The sequence below is a fragment of the Cynocephalus volans genome, chromosome 14 (genome assembly GCF_027409185.1).
Source record: "Cynocephalus volans isolate mCynVol1 chromosome 14, mCynVol1.pri, whole genome shotgun sequence".
In the NCBI taxonomy this organism is placed as follows: domain Eukaryota; kingdom Metazoa; phylum Chordata; class Mammalia; order Dermoptera; family Cynocephalidae; genus Cynocephalus; species Cynocephalus volans.
In genome coordinates, this window is record NC_084473.1 from 86346957 (window position 1) to 86372807 (window position 25851).

A 25851-nucleotide genomic window follows, 5' to 3' on the forward strand; every position below is an offset into this window, starting at 1 on the left:
TTTACCGTATATTTTCAAGTCAGGAAGTGTGATCCCTCCAACTTGGTTCTTTTTGTTCAAGATTGCTTTTGTTATATGGGGTCTTTTGTGGTTCCATACAAATTTTAAGATTGCTTTTTCTATTTCTGTGAAGAATGTCATTGTTATTTTGATAGGGATTATGTTGAGTATATAGATTGCTTTAGGTAATATGGGCATTTTGATGATGTTAATTCTTCTGACCCACGAACATGGGATATCTTTCAATTTATCTGTGTCCTCTTCAATTTGTTTCACCTGTGTTTTATAGTTTTCATTATAGAGGTCTTTCACCTCCTTCATTAAGTTTATTCCTAGGTATCATTTTTTGGTAGCTACTGTGAATATACTTTCTTGACTTCTTCTTTGGCTATTTCACTGTTGTTGTATAGGATGGTTATTGATTTTTGTGTGTTGATTTTGTATGCTGCCACTCTACTGAAATCATTTATTAGTTCTAGTAATTTCTTGGTGGAGTCTTTAGGGTTTTCTGTGTACAGGGTCATGACATCTGCAAATAGAGATAGGTTGACTATCTCCTTTCTTATTTAGATGCCCTTTATTGCTTTCTCTTGTCTTATTGAACAGGCTAGAACTTCTAGTATGATGTTGAATAAGAGTGGAGAAAGTGGGCATCCTTGTCTTGTTCCAGATCTTAGAGGAAAAGCCTCCAATTTTTGTCCATTCAGTCTGACATTAGCTGTGGGTTTGTTGTATGCGGCCTTTATTGTGTTGAGGTACATTCCTCCTGTACCGAATTTACTCAGTGTTTTCATCATGAAGGGTGTTGGATTTTATCAAATGCCTTTTCTGCATCTGTTGAAATGATCATGTGTTTCTTTTTTTCCCTTCATTCTGCCGATGTGATGTATCATGTCTATAGATTTGCACATGTTGAACCATCCTTGCATCCCTGGGATGAATCCCACTTGCTCATGGTGTGTGATCTTTTTAATTTGTTGCTAGACTCTGTTTGCTAGTATTTTGTTGAAAATCTTTGCATCTGTGTTCATTAGGGGTATTTGTCTGTAGTTTTCTTTTTTTGTTGTATCATATTTCAGTATGAGGTTAATGCTGGCCTCGTAGAATAAGTTCAGAAGTTTTCCCTCATCCTCAATTTTTTTGGAAGAGATTAAGATGAATTGGTATTAGTTCTTTAGATATCTTGTAGAATTCATCAGTGAAGCCATCTGGTTCTGGGGTTTGCTTTGTTGGAAGACTTTTTATTACTGCTTCAATCTCATTACTTGTTATTGGTTTGATTATGGTTTCTAGTTCTTCATGATTCAACTTCGGTAAGTTGTGTATGTCCAGGAATTTATCCATTTTTTTCTAGGTTTACCAGTTTGTTTGCATACAGTTTGTAGTAGTCTCTTATGATCCTTTGTATCTCTGTGCTATCAGTTGTAATGTCCCCTTTTTCATTTCTGATTTTATTTATTGAGTCTTCTTTCTTTTTTTTCCTTAGTCTAGGTAAAAGCTTATCAGTTTTACCTTTTTGAAAAACCAGCTCTTTGTTTCATCGATCTTTTGTGTTTTTTTTTTAATCTCTAATTCATTTATTTCTGCTCTGTTATTTCTGTCCTTCTACTGATTTTGGGTTTGGTTTGTTCTTGTTTTTCCAGCTCCTTGAGGTGTAACATAAGGTTGTTTATTTGGAAGATTTCTTTTTTTTTTTTTTTTTTAAAGATGACCGGTAAGGGGATCTTAACCCTTGACTTGGTGTTGTCAGCACCACGGTCAGCCAGCGAGCCAACCGGCCATCCCTATATGGGATCCGAACCCGGGGCCTTGGTATTCTCAACACCGCACTCTCCCGAGTGAGCCACGGGCCGGCCCAGCTTTCTTCTTTTTTGATGTAGGCATTTGATGCTATATAGTTCCCTCTTAGAACTGCTTTCACTGTATCCCATTGGTCCTGGTATGTTGTGTTTTCATTTTCATTTGACTCCAGGAATTTTTAAATTTCCTTCTTGATTCCTTTTTTGACCCATTTGTTGTTTAGGAGCATATTAATTTCCACGTATTTGTACAGTTTCTAGGGTCCCTTTTGATTTCTACTTTTATTCCATTGTGACAAAGGACATTTTTTCACTCATGCTTCTGTGCATCCTGGCTCAGCAGTTCACTGTGATTACTCAAGCACCTGAACTGACAGGGGAGCTTTTACCCTGAGTGGGGCCAGTTGCCATAAGAGAGAGGAAAGAATTCCAGGGATTCCAAAATCTGCAATGAGATACTTGGCCTAGAAGAGACTTGTACCACTTCTTAGCCAGCATGAGTCCCACCACCACACCTAACCACAAGGGGGCAGAAGTGCCAGCCTATCACAGGCCCAGAGGTGGGAGAGTGGGTAATATTTGGCCAAATTTGCTAAGGTCTGCCACAAAAGCCAACTGTTTTATTTTGTGCTTGTTTGTCACCTGGCCCATGGAGCAGGCAGGTGCTGGAGCTATCTCAGTGAGCATGCAGACAAGATGCCTATTCTCATGAAGCTAGGATTCCAGCAGATTAGATCTGTAAGGATGCTGTGGGCTGTGGACAACAAGAACTCCATCTGAAACCCTCTTAAACCATGACCACGTTATTTCATATAACAGGAAGCCCAGAGGCAGGAAAGATCCCAGGCATGTTTCACCTGGGACCCCAGCTCATTTCCCTTGGCTCTGCCTGTCATCAGGAGCCCTTTCCTTATACTAGCTTCCTTCATTGTTAGAAAAATGGCTTCAGCAGCAACTGTGATGACATATTTCCTCTCATTTAATGGAAAGCAAAGAGATCATCCCAATCATGCAATAAGAAATCCCTTTCCTTGACTCTTCCTGGGACAATCCCTGGACATGTAGTAGTCACCCTAGGAATGCCATTCATGCCTGGCCCTGGTCTGGGCCTCTGCCACTCTTTGGCCAAGGATGATTCATGGTGGTTGCCTTACAGCCTGGAGGGTTGGGGGTGGGTAGTCACCTTCCCCTAGGACACAGACTGGAATGTGAAGCATATTAATTTTCTAGGGCTGTACCACATTAGAAAGTACCATAGACTGGGTAGCTTAAACAATGGAAATTTAAATTTATTTTCTCAATTCTGGAAGCTACAGGTCTGAGATCAAGGTGTTGTCAGGGGTGGTTTCTTCTGAGGCCTCTCTCCTTGGCTTGTAGATGGCTGTCTTCTCTTCCCTGTGTCTTCATATGGTCTTCCCTGTGTATGTGTTTGTGTCCTAATCTCTTCTTGTGAGGACTTCAGGCCCACCCTAATCACCTCATTTTAACTATTTACCTCTTTAAAGACTATCTCCACATAGAGTCACATTCAGAGGTATTGGAAGTTAAGACTTTACCATATCAATTGGGGGTAGAGGGGAGATTCAGCCCATAACAAGGAGGGAAGGGGGTCTGAGCAAAACAGTCTTCTCAGAATGTGGAAAAGGGAATCGGATACTGGATGAGTAACCAACAGGGTCCATGCTATGGGAAGAGAGCAAAAAACAGGTAAACAAATACAGTAATTTCAGATAGTGAAAAGTGCTTTTAAAGAAAATGAAACACGGTAAGGTCATCAAGAAGGACTGGAGAGGGGTGAACAGAATCGGCAAGGGTAGTTGGGGAGGCCTCTCTGAGGAGGGGACATTTGCGCCCCCCAAGTGGAGAACTAAGGGGAAGCAGCAGCAAATACGAAGGCCCTGAGGTTGGAGTGAGCTTGGCAGAGCCAAGGGCAGAAAGAAGGCTGGTGTGTTTGGGAGCATCATGAACAATGGGGCCTGCTGAGGCCCAGGAGGTCAGCAGGGGCCAGATCACTCAGGGCTCTGGAGATTTGGGGTTGAATCCTAAGTCTCGCCTACATTTGGAAAAACACAGTGATTATGACTGAACAGGGAGTTTGTGACATTACCAATGACTGGGTAATTCTACAGAGGTACACATCTGTCCCATGGACACAGACTGCATAAAGCCAGCATTGGCATGAGAAAGACTGTCTAGAGGGCGGTGCTCTTGTCTCTGCCAGCTTTCAAAGCCCAGCCCCTAACCAGAACTGGCACTGCCTGTGGTCTGAAGGTAGGAATGAAGGCGTGGGCACGGTAAATTACCTCACCACTCAGGACCCCAGCAAGGGGTGAGGAGCACTCTTCCCATGATGGAGCTTGGCCTGGGTTGCAAGGACAACTGAATCTAAAAAGCATCTTTATCTACAGTTACTGTCTGACCACTCAGCCAACTACAAGAAAGTAAGCCAAACTATTGTACAAGTGCCACCATGTGGCCATTGTGAGTCCTGGCATAAGAAAGCAAAGTATCTGATAGAGCCTACTTTCCCCTAAAAGAGTATATTTAAAGAGTTTCATGAAGATAAGGAACTACACTGTTAACATCTAATTTTTCATGAGAAGGTAGTCAGATTCAGAAAATTCCATCAGTCCAAGCCTAAGTTTCATCATGTCATGCTTTCCTGTTTGCAAGTCAGCTAACATTTCTGTGGTTTTGCCAATGCTGTATTTTATTGGAAATCCTCCTCGTGACCTGGGGTATACCAGGATGTGGCCTGTGTTTCCCATTAGATTTCCTCTAATAAGAACCATTTCAATGCCAGCTTCTCCGTGAGCTGGTCCTGATCCTTCCAGTGGTTCCTTTACCACAACCTCTGACCTTGGTGAGTTTGCAGCACTATGCACACTGGATTTTAACTCTGTCTCTACAGTTGTCAAAGTTACCCACTCGTGACTTACTAAAGATCTTATTACTCAACTTGAGTACTTAGGCAGGGATCATTCACTTGAAAAGAATTTCAAAAAAGCTTAAGCAAAGGAAGACTGAAAGGGCACAGGGCTGTTTTATAAAACCCACAGGCTGGAAGCCTGGTTTCTTGAGGCACTGGAACTCTGAACAGGAAACAAGGAGTGGCAGATGAAAAACATGGCCCTAAAATCTTTTGAAACATCTCAACTCAACTCAGTACTTACTAGACCATGTCCACTTTTCTTGAGTATATAGTAAATGTATACCTACTTGCTATGGATCGAATGAACCCCCCAAACTCATTGAAGCTTAAAATGTGTCCCCCAAAGTTCTAGGTATTAGAAACTTGGCCCCCACTGTAACTGTTAAGGGTGGGAAGTCCTATTATGGTAATTGAAAGGTGGGGACTTGAAGAGGTGATTAGATTGCAGGATCATGCCTACATGGATTAATAATGGTGGCCAGAGGTGTGGTTCTGAGGGTTTTAAAAGGAGAGCACATTAGAGTCTCTCCCAATCTCTGCCCTGCCATGTGAGACCCCTGTATTGCTGTAAAGACACCACCAAAAAAACTAAAAAAACCCTCACCAGATATGTTCCCCAGACTTTGGACTTCTCAGCCTCTGAAACTGTAAGCAATTAAATTTCATTTTCTTATAAATTACCCAGTGCCAGGTATTTTGTTATAAGAAACAGAAATGGACTAATACAGAAAATTGGTACCAGAGAAGTGGGGTGTTGCTTATAACAAGTACTTGAAAATGTGGAAGTGGCTTTGGAACTGGGTGTTTAGGAGAGGCTGGAGAATTTGAAGGAGGGGGCTAGAAAAAGCCTAGCTGCTGGTGGGAGATTAGAAAACAAGAAAACCAGGGAAAGTTTGTAATGTTTTAGACACTGGCTAAATGGTAGTGACCAGAATGCTGATAGAAATATGGACTGTAAAGACCATTCTAAGGAGGTCTCATGTGTAAATAAGGGACTTATTGGAAACTGGGGCAGAAATCACCCTTGCTATGAACTGGCAAGGAACTTAGCTGCATTCTGTTCAGGCCCAAAAGTTTTGTGGAATGTGAAACTTAAAGGTGCTGACCTGGAGTATTTGGTGGAAAAAATTTCTAAGCAGCAAAACATTCAGGAAGCTGCATGGCTACTTGCAACAGTCTTTGCCGAGTTATGGCAGAATATATAATTAAAAGGGAAGCAGAACATGAAGATTTATAAAACTTGCAGCCTGGCCATGTGGTAGAGAAGCAGCGAGCATTTTCAGAAGAAAACTGCAATGGTGCTAGGAAGATCAGTACAAAAGAAAGGGATTGTCAAGAGAAAGGGGAAAAGGTCCTGAAGGCATTGCAGAAGCCTCTGGGGCCAACCCTTCTGTTACAGGCCCAGAGGCTTAGCGAGACAGAATGGTCTTCGGGAAGAGGTCTGAGGCACCCTCCACAGGCTCACTGCCCAGGGGATACTGCTCCCCATACCAGCACCCCAGCTGTTTGGCTGCTCCAGCCATGGCTAAATTGGCTCCAGTTGTGCCTGGATCCACAGCTTTGAAAAATACAAGCTGGAAGCCTTGGTGGTATCCATGTGGTGTTAGGTCTGCAGGCTCACAGAGTGCCAGAGCTGTGAAGGCTTGGGAGACTCCAACCTGATTTCAAAGGAGATATATATATATATCTATAAATAGAAATATATCTATATATATATATAAATAGAAAAGCCTAGGGACCCAGGAAGAAATCTGTCACAGGGGTGGATTCACCACATAGAGCCTTCGCTGGAGCAATGCCAAGCGAAAACACGGGGTTGGAGTTGCAGCAGAAAAAACCTATTAGCGCCATGCTTACTGGAGCTGTGAAAGCAGGACCACCATGGAGACCCCAGAATTGTAGAGCTACCAGCTTGCAACACTAGCCTGTGAGAGTTAAAGCATTGCCTGAGATCAGGAAAGCCTAGAAGCAAAGGTGCCTGAAGACTAGAGGACCCAACCCCCCACACCAGCGTGCAGAGGATGTCGAATATGGAGTCAAAGTACATGATTCTCCAGCTTCGAGATTTAATGCCTATATCCTGCTGGGTTTTGGACTTGTTTAGGACCTGTTACCCCTTTCTTTTGGCCTATTTCTCTGCTTTTGAATGGGAAACCCTGTGTTTGTCACACCATTGTATCTTGGAAGTAGATAACTTGTTTTGACTTCACAGATGGGACTTTGGACTTTGGACCTTTGAGCTGAAACAAGTTAAGACTTTGGGTACAAAATGAATGTATATGTATGTGAAAAGGACATGAATTTTGGGGGGCCAGGGTCGGAATGCTGTGGATTGAATGTCCCTCCAAACTCACTGAAGCTTAAATTGTGTCCCCCAGAGTTCCAGATATTGGAAACTTGGCCCCTACAATGTGACTGTTGAATGTGGGAAATCCTTTTAAAGTAATTAAAAGGTGGGACCTTGAAGAGGTGATTAGATTGTAGGATCATGCTGTAGTGAATTAATTAATAATGGTGGTCAGGGGCTTGGTTCTGAGGCCTTTAAAAGGAGAGCACATGAGAGTCTCTCCCTCTCTCCATTTCTACCATGTGAGACCCCTGGGTCATTTGGCTACCACCAAGACCCTCACCAGATGTGTTCCCTGGACTTTAGACTCCCCAACCTCTGAAACTGTAAGCAATAAATTTTGTCTGCTTACAAATGACCCAGTTCCAGGTATTTTGTTATAAGCAACAGAAACTGACCAATACAATACTATATGTAAATATATCAACAGAGTAGGGCAGTACATTCTCTGTAGACAAGTGGCTTTCCTTTGTGCACATGAACCCAATATGGTCATCCCAGGCTTTTCACTACTACCTCATTCAAATCCTCAAGAGAGATTCTGAGTCATAATTTCAAACACACAGGAAATAGGATCCAACTATCACCACACACAATTACAGTGTTTGCAACATCCAAGTGACATGAGTGGTATATCTATGTATAGTATACGTGTATTCACTGCATACAACCCTCTTTTGCTTTTATTTTTATAGCACTCATCCCTCTTTGAAATTACACACTTCCCTTTTACAGGTATATTGTCTGTCCCCTTGCTAAAATGTAAGCTCCATGAGGTCAGTGTCTCTGTCAGTCTTGTCATCCATTGTATCTTCAGCAACTAGAATAATGCCTGTAACACAGTATATGCTCAGGAATCTTAATGCAGCTTACACGTAGAGATTTTCATATGTACTAAGAGTCATAAAAGTTCCTCTTTCCATCCCTGCAGTGAGAGCTTGGTAAAGCTGAAGCAGTGGCTGGTGGAAAGTGACCTATTCAATTCTCTGACTTTTTCGTTTCTCCTTGGCATATGCTCAGATTCTCAATAAACCCATCAACTTTACTGTGATGATGTCATTTTGCTTTAGGCTTATTTTCCTTTTTGTTTGTTAATGTTAGAGGTGTTATACTTTCTTAAAAAGTGATTTTTTAAAAGTCATCCAAAATCTCTGTACTGGCCAGCTGCCAAAAAAAAAAGGAAAAAAAAAAAAAGTCATCCAAAATCCTAGCTAACTTTCCCTTGCCCAAGAGCCCGTGATCTACTTGGCTTGCCTCTCATCTTTTCCTGGTGACTGTTGACTGCTAGTCAAAAGTCCAAGACAGGCATGTGGGATAGCTTTAAAATAGACCTCCACTCAGGCTTCTCTGTCCTTCCAAAGGAGGGTCTGGTGGGTCGGACAGATGTGAGAACCAGGGGCAACACTTTGACTTTCTTTGATTTAGGAACAAGAACTCTCATACATTGCTGTTGAGGGTGGAAAGTAACATAAATTCTAGTAGGAGACAAAATTGGCCCCAGAGATACAAAGGCAAAAATACAAAAAGACATATGCATATATTGCTGCAATATTTTTAATAGTAAAGAACTGGAAACAACTTGAGTGACTGCTTGAATAAACAATAATATGTCCTCACAATGGGGCATTTTATAATGGAGAATATACTGTATGGTTCTATGGAGTGATATCCAATATATTAAGCCAAAAAAAAAAAAAAGAAAGAAAAACAGGCTCAAGAAAAGTGTTAAATAGTATGCTATCATTTGTTTATATTTTTTAAATGGAAGGGTAAAAGGGAAAAATTGATTATTTACAGCAGAAAGGAAATAGGGTGGAGGGGACTTGGTTAGAAGATAGACTTCTCTGAAAACACCTTATTTTGTGGATTTGACTTTGGAATCATGTAAATCGTTTACATAATTATAAAACAAAATTCAAATTAAAAAGCAGTCTCTAAAAATTTCAGATAAATGAAGTGAATAAAGATAATCCTGATTATAGTTTGGAGTATAACCACAGAAGGAAGAACTACTCTGAGTGATTTTATTTTATTTTATTTACTTTACTTTAATATTTTATTTTATTTTATTTTGGCATCTGGCCAGTATGGGGATCCAAACCCTTGACCTTGGTATTATCCAAGTGATTTCAAAACAGCAAGTCAACTTTACATCCCTAATGGCAAAAAGGACAAAAAGAATTTCAAAAGAAACATTTTAACCATTTTCAGTTGATATTTTTGTAGTAGTGTTAGCATTGTTATTCTGAAGATTTTTTTAAATGCGTAATTATTTTGGTGATGTTGAGAAGCAGGTTTTCAGAATGAGAGGAGAGCAGATACAGAATCAATGAAGTTACATCAAAAAATGAAAACAAAAAGGAAAACAGAGCAAAAAACAAAAACTGTAGTCCTGAACTGAATTGGAAGTATCAGTGTAAACTCATGTGGTGTTTTGTTTTTAAAAAAATACTAATAATACATATTTCCTAGGTCTGTCCACTAAAGCCAAGAAATAATGACCTAACCACTACCAGTGCGCACTCCTAGCACCCAGATCCTGATCTCTAATTACCATTCCCCACCAGAATGAACTAGGGATTCTGAGGAAGAAATGGCTGATTTCAGAGCTGGGGCAGAAAACATATGAGCCAGACTTGAGACATCTTATCACACAAGATAACTAGGAAACCGTCAAAGACTACTAAGCTCGTGTTGAAAGAAATCAGCCAACTAAAAGCAGCTCCCTTGGGCCAAAGATAGGACAATTTGAGCAACAATAAGGATAATAACTGCAGTGGGTTGAAACACATCAAATATGTTTCAGCCGTGAGTTCAGATGTACTCAGAGAAGAAAATAGCTCTCACTGGACATCTTGGAAAGATGTCAGGCAACCACCTCATTTTGAAAACTGGAAAATAAAGCAGGGAAAGTCAAGAATTCATCCTGCCTTCTTTATATATACCAAATTTCAGGGTAACCAAATAATTGATTAAAGGAAGCTTCTGTTTATAAGATATGACAGCTAATAAACAAAAAATAACAGCACTAGAGTATTAATTGCAAACCCTAAAGAAGTAATGGATCTATGCAATAATCATCAATGGCTGCTAACATCAGAAAAGAAAGGCAACCAGATATACTATGTGCCTCTCACTGGAAGTATCTATCACTGCCAATAAAGTAGTTTTGCCAAGATAAATCTAACTAGAGTCTGATTAAATCTTTAGGTATAACTACCAATTTATAAGAAGTAGAGAGGACAGTAGAATATGTTAAAAGATACCACAGAGATGTACTCAGGAAAACCCAGACTGTGAGGAAATTCTACAGTATAAACAACCCAACATTGTCTTCTAACAAACCTCTAATAATATATGCTGAAGTGTGAGAACCACTGCTACGGATTAAAGGAGACTTAAGAGGCATATCGGTACGTACAGTCATGGACCTAATTCAAGCAAACAAACAAATCATTAGCCACCCAGAGAAATTTGAACAATGACTATTTGAAGGTATTAAGGAATCGTTAATTTTTTGGATGTGAATGGTGTTAAGGTTATGCTTTTTTAAAAAGTTCTTATCTTTTAGAGATACATGTTGAAATGATATATGTGAGATCTACTTCAAAATCATGCGACGGGGTGAGAGCATATGAAACAAGATTGGTCATGTGTTAATTGTTGAAGCTGGTAAGACATGGGGTTCATTATACTGTTCTGTCTACTTGTATATATATGTTTGCAACTTGCATAATAAAAAGTTTTAAAGCTCCCTCCCCCAATAATATGAAACTATATTACCTGGAAAGGGGAGCAAATTAATACCTGTTATCTACTAGCTACTCTGATTTAGCACAGACTGGAGCTATGGAAGGACAAAGGAGAAGTTGGTTTCCATAGGCGAAGTGAGGAGAGAACGTATAGAAAACAAGGTATTACCCAGGGTGGGCAGGGCCCAGCCATAATCCACAAGAGGAGTCCGAAGCAGTCAGGCATTCATATTTTGGTGCCATGGGGACTGGGGCTTAGTGTGTGATTTCATAACTGGGAAGCAGATTTGATGATGGCAGGTTTTGGTGATGAAAATTATTGCTTTAGATTGGACCTGTATAGCATCAAAGTCATCATCATATACAGTTTAGGTGGGGCAACTGTTCTGTAGACTCCTAAATCACCCCTCACCTGTTGGGGGGTGATAGGTTGTCCCTCCAAGCCACCCTCATTCCCATAAGGAAACAAGAAAGAGCCCACGGCTGTGACATCTCACTTTCAGGAACATGGCCAGGCCCTTGGACTTTTCCACCCGGGGACTGGTTCACACAAAGGACTGGGTGGCGTGCGCTTATGACCCATCTTAGCACCATTTAGAAATATAAGGCTGTGGATAATGTTTTAATAAATTCTTGAAACAACCCAGAAAAGCAGACACTTTTTCTCTTGTTAGAGAGAGGTCATAGAGAAGGTCATGAGAGAAGAAAAATGTTAAAAACAACTCTTGACTGTGCTCACTCTTTGTCTGACAAAAGAGGACAAGGATAAACCATCCTAGAAACCACCTGGATATGGAGCTCAGTCACCAAAATGGTGACACACTTCCTCTGGCTCCATCTCATACCAGCGCAGACACAAAGTATTTTTAAATATGTGTGAGGAAATCTCATCAGTAGATTAACATGTATTTGGTTATTGAAACCTCCTCACAACTCAGCTAGCTTTTCAGTTTTAACTTGAATGGTCTCCCCCACCCACCCTCAGCCCTGGCCAGTGTTTTCCTTCTTCACTCACCTGGAGGTGAGCACTCCTGCATTCTTCTGTCAGAAGTAGAAGGCCATGGAATCAACAACTTGAGCATTTTTCTAAACTCTCCATGGCCAGATGTTGCCGTTCCCAATCTCCCATGTGGCCACAATAAATTTGTATTGGTGGAGCAATCCCAAACATCACTTCTGTGCCTTCTCTCTTATTCATTTATCCTTGTGTGTCCAGCCCAGACAGGAAAAGAGCCAGCTGTCCCCTCCTCGAGGGAAGTGAGCTATCTCATGGTCAGGGAGAACTCAGGTGGGCAGGGAGGAGCAATAGACTTTATTTCTTCAGTTATAAAGCCAGGTTATGTTTTGGGGATATGATTTCTCAAAAAGGAAGTAATTCAGGTAGAATCTATGCTTTAATGTTTTCCTGGTCTAGAAGGATCTGTGTGCGGTTTATAGGCCCTCCTGGCTCTCTGATGGGGAGGCCAGCAGGCATGTCACAGAGGGGAATGCAGACAAAAACATGTTGGGTCATGGGAGGACACTCTGCCTCCTATGCCACAGGTGCACGGGGCCATGACTTAACCCTCAGCATAACTAGAACCACTTCATTCATAGCAAGGCTTGACTGTAACAGTGCAGAAGAGTTGACAATCATCTGATACACAGCATGACCTTTTCTCTCACCAGCTAGTGAAAACTCACAATGCCATTCACACAGCATTTTGAAAAGCTGCCCATCCCCTAAAAAAAAGGTTTGAGAGAGTTAGTGCATAATCTAAGGAAAGGGCCTTAAAGCAGAAAAAAAATGTGATGGCAGCAGTTTGGGTTTTGTCGATGTCCTTCTGTGCCATTCCATGGGACAGCTTGCAGCCCTGCCCTAGAAGCCTGGGTGAATAGGCAAGTGGGTAGAGGCAAGGCAGGAAGGGGTAGAAGTCTGTGAGTGCCCCAATGAGTCTTCGGGGAAGAGAAATAAATGAGCCCAGATCTCCACACCCCAGTGCCCCCATAGCACCCTTAGAAGTCAAAGGGGGACACGAAGATGGTGACCTTGGACACATGGTTGGCCTGGAAGGAGCGCTCCAGGTATTCTGACATGTCAACGTCCACCTCCAGTGTCTGAGGCCCCTCCAGGGTCTGGACAAGGATCAGCTCCCCTGTCTGCCGGTCTGAGCGCTGCATCACAAAGTGGCCACGGCTGTTCCCACCCACAATCCCAAACCGCAGACTGTTGGGCCCAGGTCGGCCAGGGGCTGAGGCCGTGGCCATGCGGAAGAGTGTGATGGGCGTCTTCAGGTTGGAGGGCAGAGAGAGGTAATGGAAGGAGATGGTCTTGGGCATATGGCGGCAGGGTCTGCTGTCCATGGGGCAGGGGTTTCGCTCACACTGGCTAAAGCAGAGAAGCAAAATGGAAGCAGTCAGCTGTGGGAAAACTAAAGAAGGGCTGCTCTGACCTGGCTGTCCCACCTACCCTCTTGCAGAGGCCACCTGGCTGACCTTTCTCATCCATGAGTCCCTCACCAAGGAGCCCCAGAGCTGCAGGCAAGTGAATGTGGCTGGTGTCAGACATGGCTAGGGGAGGGGTGCTGATTTGTTCCTGTTTCTAGGTGCTCCCCTGGCCCGCCTCTGTATGCATGTGTGCGCACACAAGGTACTTCAAAAAGTCCATGGAAAGATTCATATTATCTTTAAATTCTATCTTCCCACAAACTTTTTGAAGTACCCTCAAATATATGCCATTATTATAGTTGTTACAGAACAAGAAAGCCTGGGAAGATTAAATAATGATGGTGATTCTGGTATTCAAACGGGTGCCCTTTCTACAAGTGCTGAGACCTGTCTCAGTCACGGTGGGGCCCCAGCAGTTAGCTGGCAACATGCTGCAACATGGCACTCTGAGCACGCTGAGCTTTCCAAGTACAACGATGCTTATTAAAGCAGGAAACCCTGTCTTCCTTTACCATTTGGAGTCAGGGTCTTGTGGAAATGCTTTAGATAGTTCTCTACCTTATCAAACATAAAGGACAAATATAATTTAGCATATTTGGTGATTCTGTATCATCGTGATTATGCAGATCAAATACCACATCCAGCTGTTAATCTAATGTTCCCAGAAACTATGATAGACAGGTTCTCTGTCTGTTCACTAAGTGACTCCTTGAGGAAGGTTCTGGTATTTTCCTTCCAGTAACTGCCACTCTTTAGTGCCACTGACTTACACTACTTCCAATCTGCTTTAATCCAAAAAGCAATTCAAATAACTAAGCATATGAAGTCAGTTCTCTTCATTTTAAAGATTATGTTAGGGCTCTCATGATCTCTTTTTGAGGAGGAAAAGCATGTGCTTTGTGATAGCTGTACAAGGGCACTTCAAGAAGTTCGTGGGAAAATTGAATTAAAAGATAATAAAAATCGTTCCATGAACTTTTTGAAGGCCCCTTCATCTCCTAACTCAAAAAAAAAAAAAAAGAAAAGAAACCAAAAAACCCCCTATTTACTGTTTAAGTGCTGAGGTTACTAGACGCTGAACCTTCTAGTACCACTGAAAATGCAGAGTGATATAATGCCAAATGCATGGGATACTCAATGTACCTGGAGTCTACCAGTTACTAGCTATGCGAACATGAGAAATGATCCTCTCCCACATCAGTGTGATATATGTGTACCTGCCTCCTGGGCTGCTGTGGCATTTACCAAGGTAACGTCATGTCACCAGTGCCTCTTCCCTCCAGTGGCCTGCCCTGACAGTGCTGCCTACAATGGGCTACAGTCCCATTATCCAAGTAGCAGGGGAACCGTTGGTACCTTACTCCCATCAGGGCAAACAGGGTTCCTATTGCACAAGAGCAAAAGCAGTGCACTAAATGCAACCACTAAAGGGAAATGGAAGCTCAGAGAAACCAGACTCCCAGCTTCCTGTGTCTCCCCTTTGCTATGACAAAACTGTACCTTCTTCCAGGAGCCTCTAGGAAGAATCAGGCCCAGCCACACTGGGAGGCCCGGGTGAGGGATGTACATGCCCAGCTGTGGGCAGCGCCGGCTGTACTCACAATGGAGACGTCTTCACATAGCTCACATTGCCACTGCCCTCAGGGCATTCAGGGCTTACACACTGGAAGCCTCCACCGGTGTTGATGCACATTGTGCCCCGGGGGCAGATGTGCTGTGGGCTGGCACACTCATCTACATCTGAAATACGAGAAACACAGCAAGGGTGAAAACCCCGGACTTTCCCTCCATCACAGACAGAACCACATAAAAGGCCCCCACAGGTACTGGAATGAGATGCTCCACACATGCTGAACTTTCCAAATACCCGATGCTTATTCTTAAAGCAGGAATCTGCTTCCTTCACCATCTGGAATCAGGGTCTAGAGGAAGTGCTGCAGAGCCGTGCTGGGGAACACCCCTCCCTAGGGTCCTGTCCTTCCCTGGGGTATGGCAGGTGACAGGGGTGCTGGAGAGCACCCTAGGAGTGTTTCCGGTCACAATGCATCTCTCAGACCTGTCCTTCTCAGCCCAAGTGTCCCCGAGTTTTCTCTGTGGTTGTTATGATGCCCTTTAAGATTCAAATCTTCCAGAAAGCCTTCCTTATCAGCCTGCCCCATGCTGAAAGCAGCTATCACCACTCCATCATTTGTGAGTCCTCTGCTCCTTTGCATGCATCCAGTGAGCCTGCCCAGTTGGAGGCTGTCTGTTCCAGCCCAGAGCACTGTTTCTGGGAGGCCTGGACTCTTTCTCCCAGCTCCCAGGCCCTCTGGCTTCCAGTTGGGTTTGGCAAGTGGGAGGCCTGAGGGCCTGGGGTGTTTCTTCCCCTGCCCCATCCCTGCCTGGGTGCAGTACAGGTGGTGGCTGGGTCCTCCATGGCCACAATCTGTCAGGCTCTGATAACGCCTCTCCCTCCTCTTGCCCCTCAAGCCCAAGGGTAGTAATGGGCCCCCACTCTTGCCAGTCCCTGGGTGCTCCACCTCCCTTGTTGCCCTCAGCTAGCCATCAGTCAGGGCTGGTGCTGTGCAGCCTGACCACACTAAGGCATAAGTGTCTATATGTTGCTGTACCTTTCAGAGGTGGGCTTGCACGTGCCCGCACAAGGCCACAGAGAAAGTGTACTGTACCAAGGAGCCTCGTGGACTCTTCCAGATTGCACAACACGGGTGGCTAACTGGCTTCTCTGCCTTTGGGTCCAGCCCTAGCCGAAGGCATTGCTGAGTGGGTGGAGTGATCTGACCCTGAAATCAGTTACTCACATAAGATAGGAAGAGACTATTTGCCAGGATGAGCGATTCATTTCCTACTTATGTAGACAATGCTGTTGCCTGGTCTTTGAGAAACTCTTGACGGTGATTTTTCAAAGATGTAGTGTGTGAGACTGCCTCTTCTACCACCCCACTCCCAGCTGTGAGGTCCTGGGGGTGGTGGTCACTGAAGCAGCAGGTGACAGTGTGGCTGGAGAGCACCCTCATGCCCACTCACCTGCCTCTGTTGCAGTTTCACTCACCCTCACAGCTCTTTCCGTCGGCCAGGGTCCGGTATCCGCTGGGGCAGGCGCAGCGATAGGAGCCTGGGGTGTTCACGCAGGCATGCATGCAGAGCCGGGGGTGCCCGTCCTGCCCGTAGAGCTCGCACTCATTCACATCTGCGGACAGAGGTGCCCGCTGTGAACCCAAGAGCTATGCAGTGGGCATTGCCCGGCTGTACCTCTCAATTCCTGGGTTCTTTGGCAGCTGCAGCTAAGTGGCTGGGCCCCGCGTGGCCTCAGAGTCCTATCCCCAGCAGAACGCCTGCAAGAGGAGCTGGTGTGCTCCCCTTTTACCTGAGCCAACGCCCAGAGGGCTGAAAGGAGTGAGAGGGAGCTGATGCGGTAGACCTAGAGGGGCGCCTCTAACTAAGGCTGAACACTTAACTCGGGAGACCCTGCAAAGGCTGGTCAATCAGGTGAGCAGCCCAGAGAAGGGCTAGGTCCTCCGCCCCATCTCTCCTCACCTTTGGGAATGGAGCAAGAGGGTCTCTCCTTTCTGCTGCTGTAAAATGAGACCGTTAGCATCAACTGACCAAATCTCAGTTTTGAACTCTGGTTTGAGTTGTTTGGGGAAGGAATTCTGATAATCAGAAGAGATTAGCACAAGTGGCCGTTCAGTAAAGCTAAGCTCAGAGGGAACCAGGGAATGAGTCCCACCCAGTCCCTGCACATCGCGGGCACCCTGTCTACCAGCACAATGATTCAAGCTCCTCCCTGCCACCCTCTGATGTGATCCCAGCCAGGATGGAGGCGTTCACGGGGCCAAGGATCTTCTGGACGAGTGTGCATGGCTTGGGCATAGGCCCGGACCCTCCCGGCTGCTTTCTGTAGTCTTGCTTTCTTATGACCGCCCCTGATGTCTACATATTAGCTACATCCTAGCAACCATTAAGTCAACACTTACCTGAAACGCCAAGTGGGCAGGGCTTTCCGAGACCGCGCCCAGGAAGCCCCCCGCCCACCCCCCGTACCCGGGGCGCCGGCAGGTTGCCCGCGTGCAGGCTGGAGCGCGGCGGATGGGAGCCCCTTCCCCAGCCCCCGTGTTGTCCCCGTCCCCGGGTGGAGCCCGCGCCTACCCTGGCAGACGCTGTCGCCCGCGGCGGCGCCGCTCAGGTGGAATCCGGCCTCGCAGCTGCAGTGCTGCGCCCGCTCCACCTGCGCACAGCGCGGCGCGCGGCTGAAGGCGGGGTCGCCGGCCACGCTGCCCTCGGGAGCGGCTGCGAGGAGAAGACACCGTCAGTGGCGGGCCCTGGCGCACCTGCCGCGGGCCCAACCTTCGGTCGGGGGCGGCAGGAGAACCCAGACGGGGGCACGGCCCCTTCTCAGAGAGCTTACTCTGGAGTAGGGAAAGACAAATAATTAACCATCAACCAAGCAGACCGGTCCAGGGCACACCCAGAGGGGACGGAGGACAGGAACGCACCCGAATACAAGTCTGCCTGAAGAAACAGGCCCTGCACTGCACGCACAGAAGGCCCGCGGTGCTGCTAAGTCACGTTTTAAGTCACACGCTCAATCCCAAAATGCTAACAGTGATCACAAGCGTTAAAACTTTGGGGCCACTACTTTCTTTTCCTTTGGGGGGAGTATTTTTTTTTTTTCTAAAATGTTCACATTTTTGTTTTCCTTTTTACCAAGAACATAGATTACTTTTCTAATGCGGGAGTGGGGGGTGAGGGGAAGTCATTTTTTAGAAATTTTCAGGGCCGAGCCCGTGGCGCACTCGGGAGAGTGCAGCGCTGGGAGCGCAGCGACGCTCCCGCCGCGGGTTCGGATCCTATATAGGAATGGCCGGTGCACTCACGGGCTGAGTGCCGGTCACGAAAAGGACAAAAAAAAAAAAAAAAAAAAAAATTTTTCAAAGGATGTAGAGCTCTCATATGGTTGGGGGAGATTGAAGAGGAATAGGTGGAAAAACGAATCAGAGGCACAAGAGGACAAATACTGTGTGATTCCACTTATCTGAGGTCCCCAGAGGAGTCAAATTCATAGAGACAGAAAGTAGAGTGGCGGTTCCCAGGGGTTCGGGGCGGAGGCAATGGGGAGTCGTTGTGCCATGGGTACAGCGCTTCAGTTTTGCAAGATGAAAAGAGTTCTGGAGACGGGTGGTGGTGATGGTGGCACCAGTGTGAATGTGCTTAATGTCACTGAACTGTACACTTAAAAATGGTTAAAATGGAAAAAAAAATGGTTAAAATGGTAAATTTTATGTTACATATTTTTACTACAATAAAAAATAAGGTGAATGGATTTTTAAAAAGTAATTGAAGGGTGGCTCCCCCAGGGAGCCGGAAAGACACTGGCCAGCTGATGGGAAGGAAGACTCCAGGCTGACGCAGCAGGTGAGCAAGAGCTCAGGTGTCTACTGAGTTGTTCAAGGATACTACGGACTAGGACGCAAGCTGGCCTCTGACGCTCCTGCTCGCTCCCTCCTTCCCCTTCCTGGTGAGGATTCCTGTCGTGGAATACTTTATAAAGTGCCTCCCGGACTCAAGGAACAATGGCCTCAAAGTCCTACAGCAGGGGATATCTGGACAAGCAGGGTTTAGAACATTGTGTCCAACAATGGCACATGCATTTGGGGTGAAAGGGAGCCCATTTCTTTTTTCCTCTTGCTTTTAAAGAGGGGGAGGGCAGTGGGGCTGTCAAGAAGACCCTGAGTCCTGCCTCTGTTTCCACAGACAGTAGCCCCAGGGAAAAGAACAGGGTCCTGTGCGACCCCAGAGGGCATCCGCATTCTGAGAAAGTGCCAGCAGGCTGACTCACCTAAAGTGAATCAAGGCACGATAAGCAGCAAATCTCTGGGGGCACTATTTAACCCTGACCTTGGACTGGCTCCAACGCGAAGATATCAAGTATTGAGAAAGCTCCTACTCTGGACACTATGCTAACCACCAGTGCCCCCTCCCTACGCAGAGTTTCCACACCAAAATAAAGACACCCAGAACATGCCAGGCTTTTCTGGCAAAAGAACAGTACATCTTTTGGGTTGGACTTTTTTATAAAAGAAATCTTCATTGCAGCATAGTGTGGGAATCTGTCCATCCTCCATGGATTCCTTATCATTGGATTTTCTTGCCATTTGCAAAACCAGCCACTGTGTGACTTCTTAGACTTTCTGGCTAGGGATATGTTGGGCCTCAAGATGTGAATAATAACCTCATCACCAGTTAAATGTCCAGTTATCCAGTTCTTAAAATACTTTTGGCTGCATCAATAACTGGTAATTTTGCAGGATGTGATGGGAACATTTGAAAGGAAAGACAGTTCTGTGGTGGAAGAAATGCTGATCAAGAAGGCTGTCAACATGAAACTTCTCAGGACAAATTCCAGTCCACAGAGTTTTTAGGTTGGGAATCAGTCCTTTCACTCATGTTATCTTCCATCGAGAGCAATCAAAACTCTGGTTACACAAAAGAGCTAAGCTCCATCCAAGTGCCCACCTTAGGGAACCAGAGGAATCAATGGATATGAAACAGAGAGGAAAAGCCTACATCTGAGGGAGGGGGGTGGGCACTGAGCTCCCAGCATGTCACTTTTGGTGAACCATGACTAGGGCCCTCCCCTCCCTGCAGCAGAACATCCTCACCCAACCCCACAGTGGCTACGTACCAGTCTGGGCCTGATGCTGACAGCGGCTCCCAGTCCTTCCTGGAGGACAAATGCATCTGTACTGGTTGACTCCTTCTACACATGTCCCACCATTTTGACAAGGCTGGCTGGAGCATTCACTGATATCTGGGAAGATAGATAATCCTCAAATACAAGTATGTGAGTTCTAGTTCTACCACAAACAGAAGACACTGGTGGGTTAACTTTCTTTACAGTGTAGGATGGCTCCAGCTTTCTACCTGCCCACTAGCAAGAGCTGCACAGGGCCAGTGGAACTAAGAGGCGGCCCCAGTGCTCCTCCGTTCAGCACTCCCTGGAGCCTGGCACACACTGTGCCTACCTGGGGCTCTGCCTACAGGGCCTCAGCCATCACCCGCCCCACTCCACCCAGAGGCACCCTTTTCTAATTTGCAAAGGTGCAGTGTAGACAGCTAGCTGGCAGAGGAGGCTAACTGTGGCCATTTGCCCACACTGCCTTTGAGTCGGGCCCTTCTGCCCACCAACTCTGCCTCCATCAGTCAGACGCCAGGTGGAACACCTTTTACACAGGAACGAAATTCAGGGGAGTTATAATGGGATGGCCCATTGGAATGTCTAGGGAGGGCGAAAAAATAACTCTCCAAATTCCCATTCAGAAGCCCTCCTACGCTCGACCAGGTTGGAGTTTCCTGACATTTCCTCGGTGATGTTCCTTGGTCACATACACAATTTTATGAGAAAGCTATATGGAGAGAGAGAGAGAGATTTTAAAGGCTCAAGTAGATTTTTCTCTGAGTGGTGGGCTCACAGGTGATTTTTCTTTGCTTATTTATACTCTTTTGTATTCTTCCATTTTTTCGACAACAAACATTTATGTATTTTTTTATTTAGAAAAAAATGATTTTTAAAAAACCCTCAGGCCACATGTGCTTAGTGCACAGACACAGGCCATTTCCTCCAGCAAGAGGGTTTGTCAGTTCACTTACTTGTCCAGAGCATCTTGGGAAAGAAAACTGAAAACATCTTGTTGGCATAAGAGCACCCTTTCCTGCTGTGTCTATCAAGAGGAAGAAACAGGTGCTTTGCTCCTAATGAGAACAACAGCCTTGTTTTGGGTGGATTGGAAGGGACTTTGGCTTCCCTTAAGCCTCCTCGTGATTGGAATGTTATATAGATTGTTTGGTGGTTTCTATTCACTGTGAAAGGACCCAGACAGTCTAAATGCTGCTTATCCCTGGGGAAGGAGCCATTTCAGTTTCTCAGTAACCTCAGCCTGCTTGCGCTGTCCACCATACATTGTTTTCAGATGACCAGTTTCCAGGAATGTGTTTGAAATGACACTGCACACAAATGCCGCAGAGCTTGGTATTCCCATCTCTACCCATTGCCCAGCCGCATCACTGCTCACCAACCTCATCTGAAGGTGGGCAGATCACTATGCCATGAAACTGTGGGCAGAGAGCCAAAAAGTGTGAACACTGATATCTTTCAGCTTGGCCCCAGTGGGACCGGCGCCATTGTCTCTCCTTTGCTGGGCCTCCAGTGGAAGGCGCTGGGCGTGGTCTGCACCTCGACCACGTGGGCAGGGGCTGGGGGGTCATCAGCTGGACAGAGAAATGTTGCTCTCTGCTTCCCTCTCTGGGTCTGCCCAGGGTATTCATTTCTAGACAGGTTCCGAACAGACTCTCTTTATTTCTTATCTTGATATGTAGCCAGAGGCCTTCAATGGCCTGATGCTAGTCTGTGGGCATCTGTGTCCAGATGGAAGCACAGTTGTCATCACGTTCACATGTGTCCCAGGCTGTGGCATTTAGTAAAGTGCATGGCGACTTCAGAGCTGTAAAGAGGGCACTGGCAAGCCAACGCAAGGATGACAGTCCTGTTTTAATCTACTACTGAGTGAGCACTTACTGTGTCCATGAAAGCAAGCTAAGTGTTTTGTATGCCTGACGTGTTGTGGGTTTTGTTTTTTCTGATTCTTTCCAGTATTCTGTCATCTCAATTTTTGCATTTCTACAATCATCTCATTTCTGAGGTTTTCTCATTTTTATTTATGCCGCTCTTTCATAGTTTTTATCTTTTAAAAATTTCTTTTAGCTTGTTTTGAAATATTGGGTTACAGTTGTCATCTGTTTTATGGGCACGTCTGGCATTTCTTAATTGTCTGTAGAGACTTTATTCTCTTTTTTCTCATAATAGCTTGTATGGCATTTGACAAGAGTCCTTTTCTAACATTCGTGTGTAAGTGAAATAAGTTTTCCCATATAGCTTTGCTAACTTCATGACTCTAAAACTCTCACTTGTTTTTTTTTTTTCAGGGTGAGCAGAAACAGGGCCTCACATTCTCAGCTCTGCCTCTTCTGCACTTTTATCTGGACAATCATCTCTTTCGTTTGCACCTAATTTTTTTTGCTGTGCTTAACCGGGATTCTCCTGCCGCTAGAATCTCCTCAGTATTGGGGCTTCAACCTGGAAAGTTTGGCGGGTTCCAGGGGGCAGTCTGCTCTAGCAACTGAAACTTCCTATTGAAACAGTGATCCCCACACCTGAGAAAACTGACCTAGAAAGGCTGGTACTGAGACAGATCCTAGTCACAGGACTGGGTTTTAAAGAAAAAGAAAAAATTCCTTTGGGCATCCAGGTTAAAAGACCAAGATAGTTATGATGGAAACAACAGCATCAGTTCCGACAGAAGACATAGAGTAACTTATTTAAGATACTTAAGGAGAGAAAAATGTGAGGCAGGTATTTTATATCCAATCAAACCGGCATCCAGGAAAAATGCTGCACACTTTTCGGAAGTGGGAGAACTCAGGGAATTGCCCCCCGGAGTCCCTCTTGAGGAAGTAACTGGAGAGACATCAGCACCAGGACCGCAGCAACGCCCACCAAGACGTAAGAGACGCGTCAACCAACCGTACGTCATAAAATTAATTTGGACCCCAATTCAAACAGTGTTAAAAATATGAGACAACTGGGGAAATTTGTATCCTAATTAGATATTTGATGGTATTAAGGAATTTGCTGTGTTGATAATTACTGGGTTTTAGGTACATAGGTTATTCTACTATTCTCTGTACTTTTGTGTGTTTGAAATAAATTTTCCATAATGAAAAAAATGTTTTAAGATGCTTGTCTTGGCATTATTTCTGATTGTGGAGACCTGGAAGCAATAAAGAGATCATTCAGTAAGGTGTAGAATAACCCTTTGAGAAATGCTTCATAATCATAAAAAGTTATATTTAAAAAGAAGTAATGGAGAATTGCTCATGTTAACATCTATACACAGATGATATTAAATATGTGAAACTTACATATATTTGCTTAGATAAAAGATTGGAAGGAAATTTGGTTTTAAAATATAATCCCTCATTCATTCATTCATTCAGTAAACCAGGCAGCCAGTCGATTACTCACTATTAAGTGGCTGCTATATAAAAGGCAGCTCTTTCTATTCAAATCCTTTTTTTAAAGGTCTCTGAGGAAAGGTCTCATGATAAGAAGAGGAGATGAACTGAAGCTGAGCTCCATTCTGACTGCAAAATAATCTTTCAAGCCCTCAATCCAGTGTCACTGACCCTGCTTTTCTGCAGCCTCCTCGTGGTCTGCCTCTGAGGGCTCTTCCTGTCTCCTTTTGCCTTCTTCCTCCTCCACCTGACCCTGCATGCCCTTCAGGTCTCTGTTCTGAGCCTCTTTTCTGTCTCTACCCTTTCCTTGTGGGTGCCCCATCACTGTCCATGTATTTAAGTATTATCTTGTGCTAATAACTCCCAACCGTGAATCTCCAACCCTCCTCCCTGGAGCTCTAGACTTTACCCAACCGTCACCTGACATGTCCATGGGCTGAATTAATGGATTGCCACTAGGGTGTCATACAACCATTTTAACTTAACGTGTCCAAAATGGAATTCCAAGCAATGATACATATAGGCTGTTTAAAAACAAACCTACATCTGTCACTCAGTCTTCATTATCTCCTTAAATGACACCTTGCACTCGGTGACCCAATCCCACGTCTGGGAGCCTTGACGTCTCCTTCTCGCTCACAGCCCACGCAGGATAGCAGCACATTCCATCAGTTCTGTCTCTAAATACACCTTGAATCTCCTGTGCCATAACCCCTTCCCTGGACTTCAGAAGCCACCTACATGGGTTCCGAGCTTCCATTCCTGTCACCTCCCATGCATTCCCTCCTCCTCTTCTTAAACCTGTTTACTGTGCTCACAGCTAAATCCCCCCACCACCTGCATGGCCTCCACGACCACAGGAGCTGGCTGCGTGTCTCTCCACCTCGCCCAGATCACGCAGCTCACGCTGATCCAGCAACAGGGCTCTGTTGTATTTTTTCATTTCCTCGAGCATGCCAAACCTTCCCATCCTTGGGGTCTTTGGGTGTGTTACTCCCTTTTCCTGGGATGGTGTCTTCCCCACACCACCCACCCCCCTGCTGTTTGCATGACTAGATCCTGTTCATCCCCTCATCTCAGCGTCCCCGTCACCTCCTCAGAGAGGCCCTCACTGTTCCTCGTCCCAGGTTATTGATGCTCTGTCACTTGTTAGATCCTGTCAAACCATTTGCCCTGTTGATTCCTCTACCTTTGTGCTTGGCCATTTCCTTTGCTGTGTCTCCCCCTAGGACATGAGTCCACGAGGCTGATGAAGTGTCTGCAGGACGCAGCACAGAATCCCCAGCACTTGACACAATGCTTTGCGCACAGGTAGTGCTCATTGAAAATGCATTGAATGATCAATTGGTGAAAAAAGAAAAAAAGAAAGAAAGAAAAGAAAATGGGTTGAATGAATGAATAAAGATTAAAAAAAAAAAGGTGGGATGACTGACAAAAACACTTTTCCCTAGCATGGTGGTAAGTGACAAAGGTATTTATTTCTCTCCAGTTTTTTCTTTACTTCCCCATGTTGTCACAGAAATAAAGCCTCCAGCTGTGTTTCCCCAATTCAGAAATCTTCAGATCTTAAAAACTTGCCCTTCAGAGAAAGAAGGGGGAAAAGGAAAATAATCCAGGAAGCCAAGTGGCTGCTTTCCATTCTGGGGTTCTGAAGCTCACTTCTGCCTGCTGTGTTTTTAATGGCATAATTATGTGTAATTTCCTTCCATGCCAAGTTGGGTTCATCACCCTCTTTCCAAGCAGTTGACTAGGGGTGGGGTGAGGGACGGTTACTAAAGTGCTTCCACATTTTTCACTGACACTGACACTTTGGGTCTTAAAATGAATCCTCCATAATTAAGAAGATTATTTTCCTCTTGTGGTCAAAACACACAGTGACAAGACTGGTGATATGGAAAATGAAGTGGATGCACTCAGTGGCTGCTGATGAGATTGCAGGGCTGGTCACTGAATTGTTGAACTCCAGCCAATGTCCCATCCACACTCCTCATACTGTCACAACTGGTCATCAAACAGCAGATGGAAGCACTGTTTCTCCCTCTTGACAGGCTTGGTTGGCACCATTTTGAAGCTCTTACTGGAGACATCCATTGATCAAATAAATTCATGCTAAGAACAGAAGTATAACGCAGGCACAGGCTACTAACGTGGGTTTGGTTGTGACATGCAAGTGTTTTTGTTGATCACCATGGGATGTATTCCCACACCCAGTCTACACTTAAAGAGATGAAAAATATCCATCTGAGATCTCATCTTGGACTGGCCACCGCCTTGTTCCCTGAGCTAATCCTTCCCAAGTTTTAGATGGTATATATGGCCCCAGGGGAAGCTCAGGGTGGCTGCAGCATGCAGTCCTCGGTGTGGAGATCAGGTAAGAAGGATAAATGGCCAGGAAGGAAGCTGGGGAGAGGGGAGACACAGAACACAAGGCACATCTTTAATGAGCTGTAAGTTCAAGGGCAAGAGTCAGCAGGGGTACTATAGTGGACCATGAGAAAGGTCAGCAAAGTTGCTGGCTGGGTGGCA

The 25851-nt window shown here is 45.0% G+C and overlaps 2 protein-coding genes across 2 annotated transcripts in view; one reads left to right on the forward strand and one right to left on the reverse strand.

Annotated features, from left to right (window-relative positions):
• The window catches only part of ZC3H8 (zinc finger CCCH-type containing 8), a 65932-nt gene extending 42960 nt beyond the window's left edge, over positions 1-22972 (forward strand). The window contains exon 9 of the mRNA XM_063078509.1: positions 22237-22972. The gene's annotated coding sequence lies outside the window, so the exon portion shown is untranslated. The remainder of the gene's footprint in view (positions 1-22236) is intronic.
• FBLN7 (fibulin 7) overlaps positions 12122-25851 on the reverse strand; it is a 39451-nt gene continuing 25721 nt past the window's right edge. Inside the window, exons 4-8 of the mRNA XM_063078506.1 lie at positions 19940-20065; positions 17404-17544; positions 16307-16444; positions 14859-14997; positions 12122-13198 (exon numbers count right to left, since the gene is read on the reverse strand). Coding sequence (XP_062934576.1) covers positions 12826-13198; positions 14859-14997; positions 16307-16444; positions 17404-17544; positions 19940-20065 — 917 coding nt within the window. The 3' untranslated portion in view covers positions 12122-12825. The remainder of the gene's footprint in view (positions 13199-14858; positions 14998-16306; positions 16445-17403; positions 17545-19939; positions 20066-25851) is intronic.